General features: G+C 43.3%; 1 protein-coding gene across 1 annotated transcript; it reads right to left on the bottom strand.

The window, feature by feature from the left end:
- LOC109723178 (vegetative cell wall protein gp1-like) lies at positions 378-1,383 on the bottom strand. The gene is made up of 2 exons (XM_020251492.1): positions 1,333-1,383; positions 378-1,034 (listed from the first exon to the last, which is right to left on the bottom strand). Exons 1-2 carry the CDS (start codon positions 1,381-1,383, stop codon positions 378-380), a joined length of 708 nt encoding a protein of 235 aa, XP_020107081.1.

Raw genomic sequence — 15,751 nt, 5'->3', positions numbered from 1 at the left:
TATCTTAAGCCTTTACCTGCTGCCAACAGCAGCCACGACGAAGCGAAACGCAAACGGATCCCTAATGGCTCATGAAATCACATTATTTTATGTGATTTCATGGCTTTAACGGGTGTACCAGCAAACCAGGGATCGTGGAGGTTACCATTGCCACTTGCTGCAAGGTTTCAGCTGCCTGGGCTGTGCTCACCTTTCGGAGCACTGTCCGCAGGAACCACGCGCGCTACGAGCGACGCGGAACCTCAGCGAATCAGTGCGCATACTGTGAAAAAATCCTTTTCTCACTTAACCAGGCACCGTCTACTAATGGAGGTGAGCATCGTGTTTCAACACGAGCCCACGATCACCGTGTTCAGCACGAGCCACGATCACCGTGCTCACCTCCGAGGTGCCAGGGAGTCAATCGGAATCACGGACAGTGACCGTGAACGCAAAACAGCGAGTGCTGGACCAAAAGTAACTAACTCACGGAGCTGTGGAGCTAGGATGGCCGCGGCGATCGGACGGCGGGCACTCGCCGCGGGGATGGGAGCAGCAGGTCGAGGGAGGTCCGGGAGGAGGTGTCTGCGGCGGCGGCAGCAGCCGTGGCGCGGCGGCGGAGAACGGGCCGTGACTTCCTCTCGGGTTGGAGCTTGCGGCAGCGACGGCGGCGATCGGGGGAGGTCGGCCGGGGCGATGTCCGGTGGCGGAGACGGAGGAGGAGGTGGTGCCACCTCAGGGGGGTAATGGCGGCGTCTTGGGAGTGGCGCCGGCTCAAGGTCGGCCCTACAGGACCTGAGCGGCGGCGGGAGCCTTGGCTGCAGCCGCGAGGCCGAGCGCAGCATCGCGGGGCCGGCGGGGACGCAACGCGCCGGGTTGCAGGGAGATCGCCAGCGGGGTGCGACAGGGGGCTTTGGGCCGCAGGGAAGTGCGGTCCCAAGGCCGCCAAACCTGAGTCGGGCCTGGCTCGGAGGTCTGGGCCAGACCCGGCCTGGCTGCAGCCTCTTCCGGCAGGCTCGCGAGCTCGGGCGTGCGGGGCGGCGGGAGAGGGCGGCCTGAGGAAGGTCTCGACCAGGAAAGTGGTTGCTTGGATAACAAGCGCTCACCAAGCACCAAATTTTAAGCCGGTGGTGAGGTGGTCCAAGAGAGAAGGCAAACCTGGACTAAGGCTGTTTCGGCGGCCGCGAACGACGAGCACCGGCGGCGGGCAGGGAGGTGCTGGGATGACAGGCGCTGGCGGTTCTAGGTTAGGGTTAGGTCCCAAACCCTTATGATCCACCTATATTAGTATGGAAACTTGCGGAAACCCCCACCCCACTCCGAAAGGAGTCGACCTTAAATCCCAGCTCTCACCAGAGCAGACTCGCACAAGTGCAGATAGTCCTCTAGTTCGAATACTGACATTGACGCATAATATAGTGCCTTTTCGCGATAATCCGATTATTCAAATCAGCCCCTTCGCGGACTTTCGCGATTCCCCGAGATCTCGTCGGTTCGAAGATTTCCATCGGAATCATAGCACCAGCGCGATACAGCACGACAGAGGCATCGAATCTAAGCACCTCGTTTTCGCCACCGAAAGATTCCGGATTTCGAACAAAACATCCCTCCTATCGTTCCACCAAAACCACATATAACAACTATATGCAAAAACACTAAAACCCTTTTCTCGAAATCCGTGCTCCAATCCAAAATCCGGTCACAGTGCCATTGGGTCAGATAGTCAGCGTTTGAAAGAGCTATTGGAAGGCTATATTCGGAGTCCGTATACGGTCTGAAGTCATATACTCCGCGGCTCTCCGGAAAACCGAAGTTACTATTCATTAGTCAGACTCTCGGGTCGCCGTAACTTCTCCGTTTTAGACTTGTTTTCTCCTGAAATTTGCGAGTACACTATAATTATAATACTACACAGAACATCGGTCAAACAAAAGGTTTATCTAAATCAAAAATCAAAAAAAATTCCTAGTTATTACAATGCACGCTTTTTCTCCTCTAATAGGTAAAGAAAGAAATTAATACTAGCTATTTATTTTTAATTTTTAATTTTTAAGGCTTCGCACCTTGCTGTGATCCGGGATTTAGTAGCAACTCTTTGATAATCTGCTAAACTTGAGCATTTCCTTCATAGCTTCCTGCAACATCTTGGACGCAAGCAGGGATAATGGCCGTCATGGCATGGTTGTGTCCTTCTTCCATTTTTCTCCTTGACAGTGCGTCTGCTGCCTTGTTTTCTCTTCCTTTCTTATATTGTATGACGTAATCCATTCCCATTAATTTAAGCATCCCTTTTTGTTGGATCGTCAATGTTATCTTTTACTCTAACAAATACTTTAGACTCTCGTGGACCGTCTTGATAATGAAGGTTCTAGTACTTAGGTAATGCTTCCATTTTGTCACCGCGAGCAATATGGCTAAGAATTTTTTTTCATATATTGAAAGCCCCAGATTCCTCGGGCATATTGCCTTACTAATATATGCTATACGTCGCTCGTCTTGAGTGAGCACCGCGCCGATCCCATGTCCGCAAGCGTCCACCTCTATGGTGAAAGACTTGGCATAGTTAAGCATCGCTAAGACGAGCGCGGTAGTCATCACCTCTTTGAGCCGCACAAAAGCCCTCCCGACTTCCTTATTCCAAATGAACTTGTCCTTTTTTAGCAACTCGGTTAAAGGTTTGCTTATACCACCATATCCTTTAATGAAGCGTTGATAATACCCCGTGAGCCCTAGGAACCTTAGTAACTCCTTAATTGTCGCAGTGGTGGGCCAATTCTTCATAGTCTCGATCATGGAGGGATCGGTGGCCACCCCTTTGCCGAATATTAAATACCCGAGGTACTCGACTTGTTCTTGCCTTAAGAGGCATTTACTTCTTTTCGCAAACAAGCGGTTCTTCTGTAGTGCCTCCAGCACTCTCTTTAAATGATCTGCATGCTCCGCTAATCCCTTGCTATACACAAGTATATCATTGAAGAACACCAGCATGAACTTGTGCAAGTAGGGCTCGAATATTTCATTCATGATGGCTTGGAATGTGGCAGGTGCGTTGGTTAGCCCGAAAGGCATAACCAGGAATTCGTAGTGGCCGCGGTGCGCCTTGAACGCCGTCTTGTGTATGTTGTTTATATGCATTCTTATCTGGTGGTATCCGGATCTAAGATAAATTTAGAAAAATACTTCGAGCCTTCTAGTTCGTCTAGTAAATCATCAATGAGGGAATAGGATATTTATCCTTGATGGTCGCCTTGTTGAGTTGTCTATAATCCACACAAAACCTCCAACTATTGTCCTTCTTTTTCAAAAGCAATACCGGTGATGCGTAGGGACTCGTGCTAGGCTGGATGATTGTGTTTCGCAGCATTTCTTTGATTTGCGGTTCGATTTCATTCTTCTACTCATGTATGTATCTGTAGGGTCGCAAGTTGACCGGTTTAGCCTCGAGCTGCAAGGGAATCTGATGATCCTAGTCTTTTTTCGGTGGCAGTCTTCTTGGCTCCTGAAATACATCTTCATATTGCTCTAACACCTGTCGCACCAGAGGGGGTATCACTTCTTCCTCCTCTGTTTACTTCCCTGGGTAATAGTGTCCTATTGCACAACACCTCCCTTCCAATCCGGCTCTATACCATTGGGCCACGGTTACAAATTTCAGTTCAGCACTTGCGTCCCCCATTTTTGATCCTTCTGCTATGCCTTTGAGTACCATCTACTTCCCCTCTTTGGTGAATGAAATGGAGTTGTTATCATAGTCAAAGGTGACTTTCACGTACGCCTTCAACCAATCAATTCCTAGGATAATACTCGAGCCATCCAATCTTGTCACCCTTAATTCTGACTGGTATTGTTCTCCTTGCATGGTCCATTTAAAATTAGCATATTTGAGTTTGCTTAATACCTTGTGCCTATTCGCCACGGTGACCGTAAGTGGTGTTGCTGCTGTCATGCTCACCTTGACCTCCTTGGCCACCTGGAAGTCGATGAAACTATGTATACTCCCGGTGTCGATCAGAATGGTAACTACCTTACTTCCCACTTCACCTTGTACCTTGATAGTGTCATGCTAATTTTGTCCGCTAAGGGCATGCACGGAGATGCCAGTTTCTTTTTCTCCCAGCCCTACAGTGGGCGATTCCTCTTCCTCTCCTCAGCGGTGATCATTTGTTCATCGAACACCTCATCTGGCTCAAGGCTTGCATTTATGAGAATCAAGGTTCGGTTAGTGCACTGATGCCCGGGGTAGTATTTCTCTCCGCATCTAAAGCACAATCTAGCGGCCTTCCTTTGCTCGAACAGTTGTCGGTCCATTCCCGGCTGTGAGTTGCCTCTTTTCTGGTAGTTAGGTTTGTTCTCCACCCCCGGGGCAGCGATCTTCTGAGTAATGTTTCCCTGATATATATTCCATGCTGTTCGGTAATTGACCCTACTCTTTCTCATAATAATAGACAATGCTTGTTCGTTTAACCTCGCTTGTTCATACACTTCCTCGAGTGTGGTTAGGTGGGAAAGGTCAATGAAAGGCACTGGCTCCTCCTTCAAGCCGCTGATATAACTCTCAATAAAGTGTTGCTCGCTAAGCCTGGGATTGAGGTATAGCATTCGAGCTCTCAATTCTTCAATCCTTTCATGATATTTGTCTACAGTGCCAGTTTGTGTTAGCTTGTTGAATTCTCTCACCATCCTTTGAGCTACTGATCCTCCAAATCTTCTCCAGACCGCCTCCACAAACTCGTCCCACAGGATGTTCGGTTTGTCTACGAGATAACCTTCCTTCCAGCGACGTGCTCTTCCTATGAAATGCGTAGTTGCCACTTCTACCCACTGCGGTTCTGGAATTTGGTAGATTCAGAAATATTTCTCGCATTTTCTACTCCATTCTCTGGGCTCCTCTCCACTAAATATTGGAAATTCGAGTTTTGAGTATGAAATGTATGGAGTTGTTCGTCCTTGATGCTCCTCAGTTCGCTCCAATTGCCTATGGGGACTGGGCAGCAACCCTTTCCCTTTATCCTCCCCTGGCATTCGAATTGCACTTACCCCGGGTTGAGCACCCAGAGGTTGTCTCCCTTCCTTGCTCACCAGTAAGGGATTGCTCGCCGTGGAGTGGTCTTCAGGTTGTGGGCTAGATGGTTGTGCTTGAGCAATGAATAACCGCAGCAACTGCTCGTGCCTCCGAGCATTCTCTTGCAACATCGCTTCATATCTCCTAGCTGCTTCAAGTTGCAGAGCCTCGTACCGTTGCTGCTCGTCTTGTTGTATCTCATCGAGTTGTTGTGCAAGGATCCCAATCTTCTTACTACAATCCATACTGAATTGCTGTAACTCTTCCTCAACCTTGTTATTGTACTCTACTGTAAACTGTTGCCTCATTTCTTCCAGAGCATTGATGTGCTCGCTCATCTCTCTCAGTCTTGTTCCCTCGGCCATATCAACCTCTTCCAGGAGCTTCTTACTATGAAATTTAAAACGGTTTCCCTTCTTTGCACCTATTGTCACGGACTGAATGCCAGGTGTTCGACGAAAGACTTGGACCAGAAGCAGTATCCTTTCACCCCAATTCGGCTTACCACAGTGGCTCGCGAGTGGGCAGGTAACTTCTAAGCTCACTATTGCCGGAACAGTGGCACCCTTTGTTGAAACTCGACCCTCAGGGGAGCTCCATAGCTCGGATGCTATTTGCTTTGCCAATTCAACAACCACTTGGGTCGGAATTTAGCTCGCAATTCACTGTCCCTTCCCTCGGATCTCGCCGCTTTGATACCAAATTGTAGTATCCTGGACCTGATGCAACCCGCCTATGATGAGGATTCGTTGAGGCGAGAACGGCGACGGGAATGATGGGGATTACTACTAATGATGCCGCGGCAATCAAGGTAAAATCAATAACATTCAGATGAAGAATTGAAGTTGGAGAAGGAGATAAAGTGGGAGATAGATGAGGAATTGAGAAGGGGAAAGAGGAGAAGGAGAGGAGAATGAGAAGGAGAAATTGGGAAAGAAGATATTACTATTTCATTGCCGTCCTCTAATTCCATTACAATTCTACTTATACCTCCCCTATTACGTACTGAAATGTAATTACAGAAAGATAAAGGTTTAAACTGTAAAACAAGTAAGCAAATAGTAATGGACTGATCTGGGCCCAATCTGCAAGTGGATCTGGGCTCCTTGATCCGCCTAGTTAAGTTGGCGAATTGGGTTCCACCGGTTAGTTACCCGCTCCACTCGTCATGTGCCCGCTCCGTTTAACTTAGATTTTATTTACTTATGCCCCCACTTTGACTGACATAGATCCTGTCAGATCTCTTGACCTCTACCCTACTCTTCTCCTTCTTTTCCCACTTCTTCCCGCCGGCATTACATTTTTTTCGAATTTTTTGGTTGAGAAATCCATCTGCAGTCAATTACATGCAGCGAAAACGCCTAATATTTGTGTTTTCTTATGTGGTTTTGTGATTTGATGTTGTGGGTTTTGCCCTTTTGTTGAGAAATTGATGAGAAACCTAAAAAAAGTTAGATTTTTTTTTTTTAACGTTTTTTGTTATTGTAGATGTAGAAGTAAATATGTATAATTGATGCCTTTTAGCTATTAATTTAAGCAATGAGATGATATTTGTGTCTGAAATGCATGAAATTGTCAAAAGCCTTTTAGCTTTTTTCTTTCTCTGACCTCTATTTGAAGTTTAAGGTAAGTTAAATTAGTTGAATATTTCTTAATGCAGGCAACGGTTGCTTCAGTCCAAATATTGAAGAAACCAACAGCTTTGGCTCATTATTAGGAAATTCATCTTCTGGAAGGAAGCCAGATTCCTTTAGAGGGATTGCTAATAAGCACATATGTGCCTGCTATTTACTGCTCACTCTACCTTTTTTATATTTGTTGGTCATTTCAGATGCATGACATGAATTCTGCTTTATACACTTTTTTAACTATTACAGTTTTTTTTATTTGCCGTTAGGAAAAGCCACAAGTTCTTAATTTTGTTTTGTTACTGTTTGGGCTCCGGTTTGTGGGAATGCATCTGCATAATTATTTTGTTTCACTATGTTGGATGTTTGTGATGCTGGGGAATTCTTTAAGTTCCTCGCCTATTTAGTGTTGCTCTTGCTGCCCTTTCGTGCGAGGTTATGATGATATGGACAATTTTACTGAATCTGTTCATAATGGCATGGCATAACGAACGGCCCTGGGGCAATCGCTATAGCCTACGAATATTATTGTAGAGATACGCACAATAGTTATCATACCCTTTTGCTTTAGGGGATCCACAAATCTGAACCTTGCTGTCGGCTATCTTGGTTATTTGCTATTTTTCTTTTTCTTTCCTTTATTTTGTTTTGGACTTTAGTTTTTTTTCTTGTCCTCCGTCCCCTAATATTTGTGATGTATTGTTTCATTTGATTCTTTGCTACATTGTTTGCTTTTGGCTATCCTGGTTATTCATTACTGCCACTTTGCTTTCCTTTGTTTTTGTTTTGGGTTTTAGTCTTTTTCCTTGCCCTGTGATATAAGGCTGTGATGATGAGAAGAACTCCCTGACGGGCCTGCTTCTCCTACAGCAACATTTGCCTGAGTTAATAGTTAGTTTCTCCATACATTCTTCTTCCATTCCAAATGGCATGGCAGGTTGGCTGGTCATATGTCAGTTGCTGCAGCCTTGGGGGTATCGAAATGAAAACACTAAAAGAAAATGGAAATATGGTGGTAAACAAAGACCTACTCGCTGGAGATCAGAAAAATTTGAACCTGACTTCGTGGCTCTGTCATTTTCCAAATGATTGCAAATTGCAAGAAAGTTTATCGTTTTGAATGCACCAAGTTTGTACGAATGCTGATTACTTCATTTGCTGTCTGCTTTTGTTTTAGAATTATAAAGTGAAGAAGAGAAAAAGCTTTTCAAAGATTGACTACTTTTTCTGTAATTTTACCTTAAGCATCGGAATATGGTGCGCTCGATGGTTACTACTCTTTACGATAACTAACTTTTATTTACTATTNCCGATTTGCGACAAAACCATCCCTCCTAGGTTCCACCAAAAACCACATATAGACAACTATATGCAAAAACCCACTAAACCCCTTTTTCTCGAAATCCGTGCCTCCAAATCCAAATCCGTCAGTGCCATTGGGTTCAGGATAGTCGAGCGGTTGAAAACGAGCTATTGGAAGGCTATATTCGGAGTCCGATACGCGTCGAAAGTCCACTCTACTCCGCGGCCTCTCCGGAAAACCGGAGTTACTATTCACTTAAGTCAGACTTCCGGGTCGCGTAACTTCTCCGTTTTAACTTGTTTTCTCCTGAAATTTGACGAGTACACTTATAATTATATTACACACAAGAACATCGTCAAACAAAAGGGTTTAATCAATAAATCAAAAATCTCAGTTATTACACGCACGCTTTTCCTCCTCTAACAGGTAAAGAAAGAAATTAATAGTAGCTATTTATTTTTAATTTTTAATTTTTAATGCTCCGCACCTGCTGTGATACGGGATTTAGTAGCAACTCTTTGATAATCTGCTAAACTTGAGCATTTTCTTCATAGCTTCCTACAACATCTTGGACGCAAGCAGGGATAATGGCCGTCACGGCATGGTTGTATCCTTCTTCCATTTTTCTCCTTAACAGTGCGTCTGCCGCCTTGTTTTCTCTCCCTTTCTTATATTGTATGACGTAATCCATTCCAATTAATTTAAGCATCCCTTTTTGTTGGATCGCCGAGTTTATCTTTTGCTCTAACAAATACTTTAGACTCTCATGGTCCGTCTTGATAATGAAGGGTCTAGTACTTAGGTAATGTTTCCATTTTGTCACCGCGAGCAATATGGCTAAGAATTCCTTTCATATGTTGAAAGCCCCATATTCCTCGGGCATATTGCCTTACTAATATATGCTATAGGTCGCCCGTCTTGAGTGAGTACCGCGCCGATCCCATGTCCGCAAGCGTCCACCTCTATGGTGAAAGACTTGGCATAGTTAGGCATCGCTAAGACGGGCGCGGTAGTCATCACCTCTTTGAGCCGCACAAAAGCCCTCCCGGCTTCCTTATTCCATATGAACTTGTCCTTTTTTAGCAACTCGGTTAAAGGTTTGCTTATACCACCATATCCTTTAATGAAGCGTTGATAATACCCCGTGAGCCCTAGGAACCCTCGTAACTCCTTAATTGTCGCAGGGGTGGGCCAATTCTTCATAGCCTCGATCTTGGAGGGATCGGTGGCCACCCCTTTGCCGGATATTAAATACCCGAGGTACTCGACTTGTTCTTGCCTGAAGAAGCATTTACTTCTTTTCGCAAACAAGCGATTCTTCCGTAGTGTCTCCAGCACTCTCTTTAAATGATCTGCATGCTCCGCTAGTCCCTTGCTATACATAAGTATATCATCGAAGAACACCAGCACGAACTTGCGCAAGTAGGGCTCGAATATTTCATTCATGATGGCTTGGAAGGTGGCAGGTGCGTTGGTTAGCCCGAAAGGCATAACCAGGAACTTGTAGTGGCCGCGGTGCACCTTGAACGCCGTCTTGTGTATGTTGTTTGTATGCATTCTTATCTGGTGGTATCCGGATCTAAGATCAATTTTAGAAAAATACTTCGAGCCTTCTAGTTCGTCTAGTAAATCTTCAATGAAGGAATAGGATATTTATCCTTGATGGTCGCCTTGTTGAGTTGCCTATAATCCACACAAAACCTCCAACTATTGTCCTTCTTTTTCACTAGCAATACCGGTGATGCGTAGGGACTCGTGCTAGGCTGGATGATTGTGTTTTGCAGCATTTCTTTGATTTGCCGCTCGATTTCATTCTTCTACTCATGTGTGTATCTGTAGAGCCGCACATTGACCGGTTTAGCCTCGAGCTGCAGGGGAATCTGATGATCCTGGTCTCTTTTCAGTGGCAGTCCTCTTGGCTCCTGAAATACATCTTTATATTGCTCTAATACCTGTCGCACCAGAGGGGGTATCACTTCTCCCTCCTCTGTTTGCTTCCCTGGGTAATAGTGTCCTATTGCACAACACCTCCCTTCCAATCCGGCTTTGGGCCACGGTTACAAATTTCAGTTCAGCACTTGCGTCCCCCGTTTTCGATCCTTCTGCTATGCCTTTGAGTACCATCTACTTTCCCTCTTTGGTGAATGAAACGGAGTTGTTATCATAGTCAAAGGTGACTTTCCCGTACGCCTTCAACCAATCAATTCCTAGGATAATACTCGAGCCATCCAATCTTATCACCCTTAATTCTAACTGGTATTGTTCTCCCTGCATGGTCCATTTAAAATTAGCACATTTGAGTTTGCTTAATACCTTGAGCCTATTCGCTACGGTGACCGTAAGTGGTGTTGTTGCTGTCATGCTCGCCTTGACCTCCTTGGCTACCTGGAAGTCGATGAAACTATGTATACTCCCGGTGTCGATCAGAATGGTAAACCTTACTTCCCACTTCACCTTGTACCTTGATAGTGTCATGTTGATTTTGTCCGCTAAGGGCATGCACGGAGATGCCAGTTTCTTTTTCTCCCAGCCCTACAGTGGGCGATTCCTCTTCCTCTTCCTCAGCGGTGATCATTTGTTCATCAAACACCTCATCTGACTCAAGGCTTGCATTTATGAGATGCAAGGTTCGGTTAGTGCACTGATGCCTGGGGTAGTATTTCTCTCCGCATCTAAAGCACAATCCAGCGACCTTCCTTTGCTCGAACAGTTGTCGGTTCACTCCCGGCTATGAGTTGCCTCCTTTCTGGTAGTTAGGTTTGTTCTCCACCCCCGGGGCAGCGATCTTCTGAGTAATGTTTCCCTGATATATATTCCCTGCTGTTCGGTAACTGACCCTACTCTTTCTCATAATAATAGACAATGCTTGCTCGTTTAACCTCGCTTCTTCATACACTTCCTCGAGTGTGGTTGGGTGGGAAAGGTCAATGAAAGGTACTGACTCCTCCTTCAAGCCGCTGATATAACTCTCAATAAAGTGTTGCTCGCTAAGCGTGGGACTGAGGTATAGCATTCGAGCTCTCAATTCTTCAAACCTTTCATGATATTTGTCTACAGTGCCAATTTGTGTTAGCTTGTTGAATTCTCTCACCATCCTTTGAGCTACGGATCATCCAAATCTTCTCCAGACCACCTCCACAAACTCGTCCTATAGGATGTTCGGTTTGTCTATGAGATAACCTTCCTTCCAGCGATGTGCTCTTCCTATGAAATGCATAGTTGTCACTTCTACCCACTGCGGTTCTGGAATTTGGTAGATTCAGAAATATTGCTCGCATTTTCCACTCCACTCTCTGGGCTCCTCTCCACTAAATATTGGAAATTCGAGTTTTGGGTATGGAATGTATGGAGTTGTTCGTCCTTGATGCTCTCAGTTCGCTCCAATTGCCTATGGGGATTGGGCAACAACCCTTTCCCTTTATACTCCCCTTGCATTCGAATTGCACTTACCCCGGGTTGAGCACCTAGAGGTTGTCTCCCTTCCTTGATCACCAGTGAGGGATTGCTCGCCGTGGAGTGGTCTTCAGGTTATGGGCTAGATGGTTGTGGCCAAGCAATGAATAACCGCAGCAACTGCTCGTGCTTCCGAGCATTCTCTTGCAACATCACTTCATGTCTCCTAGCTGCTTCAAGTTGCAGAGCCTCGTACCGCTGCTACCCGTCTTGTTGTATCTCATCGAGTTGTTGTGCAAGGATCCCAATCTTCTTACTACAATCCATACTGAATTGCTGTAACTTTTCCTCAACCTTGTCATTGTACTCTACTGTAAACTGTTGCATCATTTCTTCCAGAGCATTGATGTGCTCGCTCATCTCTCTCAGTCTGGTGCCCTCGGCCATATCAACCTCTTCCAGGAGCTTCTTACTATGAAATTTAAAACGGTTTCCCTTCTTTGCACCTATTGTCACGGACTGAATGCCAGGTGTTCGACGAAAGACTTGGACCAGAAGCAGTATCCTTTCACCTCAATTCGGCTCACCACAGTGGCTCGCGAGTAGGCAGGTAACTCCTAAGCTCACTATTGCCGGAGCAGTGGCACCCTTTGTTGAAACTCGACCCTCAGGGGAGCTCCATAGCTCGGATGCTATTTGCTTTGCCAATTAAACAACCTCTTGGGTCGGAATTTAGCTCGCAATTCACTATCCCTTCCCTCGGATCTCGCCGCTTTGATACCAAATTGTAGTATCCCGGACCCGACGCAACCCGCCTATGATGAGGATTCGCTGAGGCGAGAACGACGACAGGGATGATGGGGATTACTACTAATGATGCCGCGGTAATCAAGGTAAAATCAATAACATTCAGATGAAGAATTGAAGTTGGAGAAGGAGATAGAGTGGGAGATAAATGAGGAATTAAGAAGAGGAAAGCGGAGAAGGAGAGGAGAAGGAGAAGGAAAAATTGGGGAAGAAGATATTACTATTTCATTACCGTCCTCTAATTCCATTACAATTTTACTTATACCTCCTTTATTACGTACTGAAATGTAATTACAGAAAGATAAAGGCTTAAACTGTAAAACAAGTAAGCAAATAGTAATGGGCTGATCTGGGCCCAATCTGCAAGTGGATCTGGGCTCCTTGATCCGCCTGGTTAAGTTGGCGAATCGGGTTCCACCCGTTAGTTACCAGCTCCACTCGCCATGTGCCCGCTCAGTTAAGCTTAGATTTTATTTACTTATGCCCCTACTTTGACTGACATAGATCCTGTCGGATCTCTTGACCTCTACCCTACTCTTCTCCTTCTTCTCCCACTTCTTCCCGCCGGTGTTATATTTTTTTCGAATTTTTGGGTTGAGAAATCCATCCGCAGTCAATTACATGCAGCTAAAACGCCTAATATTTGTGTTTTCTTATGTGGTTTTGTGATTTGATGTTGTGGGTTTTGCCCTTTTGTTGAGAAATTGATGCGAAACCTAAAAAAAGTTTGATTTTTTTTTTAACGTTTTTTGTTATTGTAGATGTAGAAGTAAATATGTATAATTGATGCCTTTTAGCTATTAATTTAAGCAATGAGATGATATTTGTGTCTGAAATGCATGAAATTGTCAAAAGCCTTTTGGCTTTTTTCTTTCTCTGACCTCTATTTGAAGTTTAAGGTAAGTTAAATTAGTTGAATATTCCTTGATGCAGGCAACAGTTGCTTCAGTCCAAATATTGAAGAAACCAACAGCTTTTGGCTCATTATTAGAAAATTCATCTTCTGGAAGGAAGCCAGATTCCTCTAGAGGGGTTGCTAATAAGCACATATGTACCTGCTATTTACTGCTCACTCTACTTTTTCTATATTTGTTGGTCATTTCAGATGCATGACATGAATTCTGCTTTCTACACTTTTTTAACTATTACAGTTTTTTTTATTTGTCGTTAGGAAGAGCCACTTTTTAATTTTGTTTTGTTAGTGTTTGGGCTCCGGATTGTGGGAATGCATCTGCATAATTATTTTGTTGCACTATGTTGGATGTTTGTGATGCTGGGGAGTTCTTTAAGTTCCTCGCCTATTTAGTGTTGCTCTTGCTGCCCTTTCGTGCCAGGTTATGATGATATGGACAACTCTACTGAATCTGTTCGTAATGGCATGGCATAACGAACGGCCCTGGGGCAATCGCTACAGCCTACGAATATTATTGTAGAGAAACACACAATAGTTATCATACACTTTTGCTTTAGGGGATCCACAAATCTGAACCTTGCTGTCGGCTATCTTGGTTATCTGCTATTTTTCTTTTTCTTTCCTTTATTTTGTTTTGGACTTTAGTTTTTTTTCTTTTCCTCCGCCCCCTGATATTTGTGATGTATTGTTTCATTTGATTCTTTGTTACATTGTTTGCTTTTGGCTATCTTGGTTATTCATTACTGCCACTTTGCTTTCCTTTGTTTTTGTTTTGGGTTTTAGTCTTTTTCCTCGCCCTGTGATATAAGGCTGTGATGATGAGAAGAACTCCCTGACGGGCCTGCTTCCGCTACAGCAACATTTGCCTGAGTTAATAGTTAGTTTCTCCATACATTCTTCTTCCACTCCCAATGGCATGGCAGGTTGGCTGGTCATATGTCAGTTGCTGCAGCCTTGGGGGTATCGAAATGAAAACACTAAAAAGAAAATGGAAATATGGTGGTAACCAAAGACCTACTCGCTGGAGATCAAAAAATTTTGAACCTGACTTCGTGGCTCTGTCCTTTTCCAAAGGATTGCAAATTGCAAGAAGGTTTATCGTTTTGAATGCACCAAGTTTGTACGAATGCTGATTACTTCATTTGTTGTCTGCTTTTGTTTTAGAATTATAAAGTGAAGAACAGAAAAAGCTTTTCAAAGATTGACTACTTTTTCTGTAATTTTTTATCTTAAGCATCGAAATATAGTGCGCTCGATGGTTACTACTCTTTATGATAACTAACTTTTATTTACTATTCTTTACTCATATGTTGACTAACCTGTTTTTATTTTATTGTTCTTTAGTTGCAGATTGTTTGTCCCAAGCTATTATTATTATTATTTTTTTTTGAGAGATAGGTAGCATGCTACCCGCTTCGTTTATTTCATTGCGAAATAAACTTACCTAAAAATGTGAATTAACTAGGATTCGAACTTGGGTCTCTGGTACCAACCACCAAGCCCTTTGCCACTTGCTCTAGGGACGGTCGGTGTCCCAAGCTGTTGTTGATTGGCATAAAATTCTGATTAGAAGCAACTAATGGAAGCTTTTTGTTGATGAATCAAGTTGAAGTCTCTTTTTTTTTTTTGGTGAATGTTGATTTGATATTTGCAAATTAATGTATATGTAATTTACAAATTCGGCTTGGTAGAGGCAGATGGCTGATAGTAATGTCATACAAAAACCGACCTCGCAATAGGGAGATCCAACAACTGATTGCAGCTCTCTCCACTTTTTCCTTTTTTTTTTTTTTTCTTTTTCCTTCACTTCTCTCAATCACTTGCTTTTCCTTTTATGTTCCTTATGTATTACAAAATATTTGATTCAAATTGATAATCAAATAAAAAAAGCTATCTGCAGCGAAGCGCGGGTGTTTAACTAGTTACTCATAGTTTATTATAGAATTGATCCTATAAAATTTTTATACAAAAATGGCCTTATATTGTTCACATATAGGCCACATTGGACAACGAAAAATTCACTAAATATTTTACTTGAAAATAATAAATTATTTACTATGCTCAGTTAACAGTATTTGAATACACTAAATTAATTATCATACTCAAGTAAAATATTTCACCGTGATAAATGTTGAGAAGAATATAATTAATTATCACCATGTTGATGATAAATATTCTATTTATCCTTTACAATATGGCACCCACGTGGACAATATAAAATTATTTTTCCAATTCAAATTTATTTGAAATCTAAGTATAAAATTAAATACTTTAAAAGAGGCAATGAAAAAGAAAAAAAAACCCACCAAAAAAAATAGCAAACAAAAAAAAAAAATTGTTCACCCAACATCCTAAATAGGGATACAAATGGATCCAGCTTGACGGAGCTCGAGCAGCTCCCAATGAAACAGTAAGTGAGAATAAAAAATAAAAAAAATTAATAATTTGTTGCGAATTTGTTTTGATCCGCTAAAAAAAAGAGTGAAAGATGGGTACTTTTTTTTTTCTTTGATTCAGTCTAAAAATTTGCCCAAGCGTAATCTCAACCTTACGAGAAAGTCTACTGTAGTATACTTGCACTACATCATCAGTAACAAATCAATCATATCTCTTTATTTTAAAAAAAAATATAATAAAAATATTTTTTTATTAACCATAATTAAACG

This window comes from Ananas comosus, linkage group 1 (assembly GCF_001540865.1).
Source record: "Ananas comosus cultivar F153 linkage group 1, ASM154086v1, whole genome shotgun sequence".
NCBI lineage: Eukaryota > Viridiplantae > Streptophyta > Magnoliopsida > Poales > Bromeliaceae > Ananas > Ananas comosus.
The sequence above is the reverse complement of the archived record's forward strand: the minus strand, read 5'-3'. Positions and strand labels throughout refer to the sequence as shown.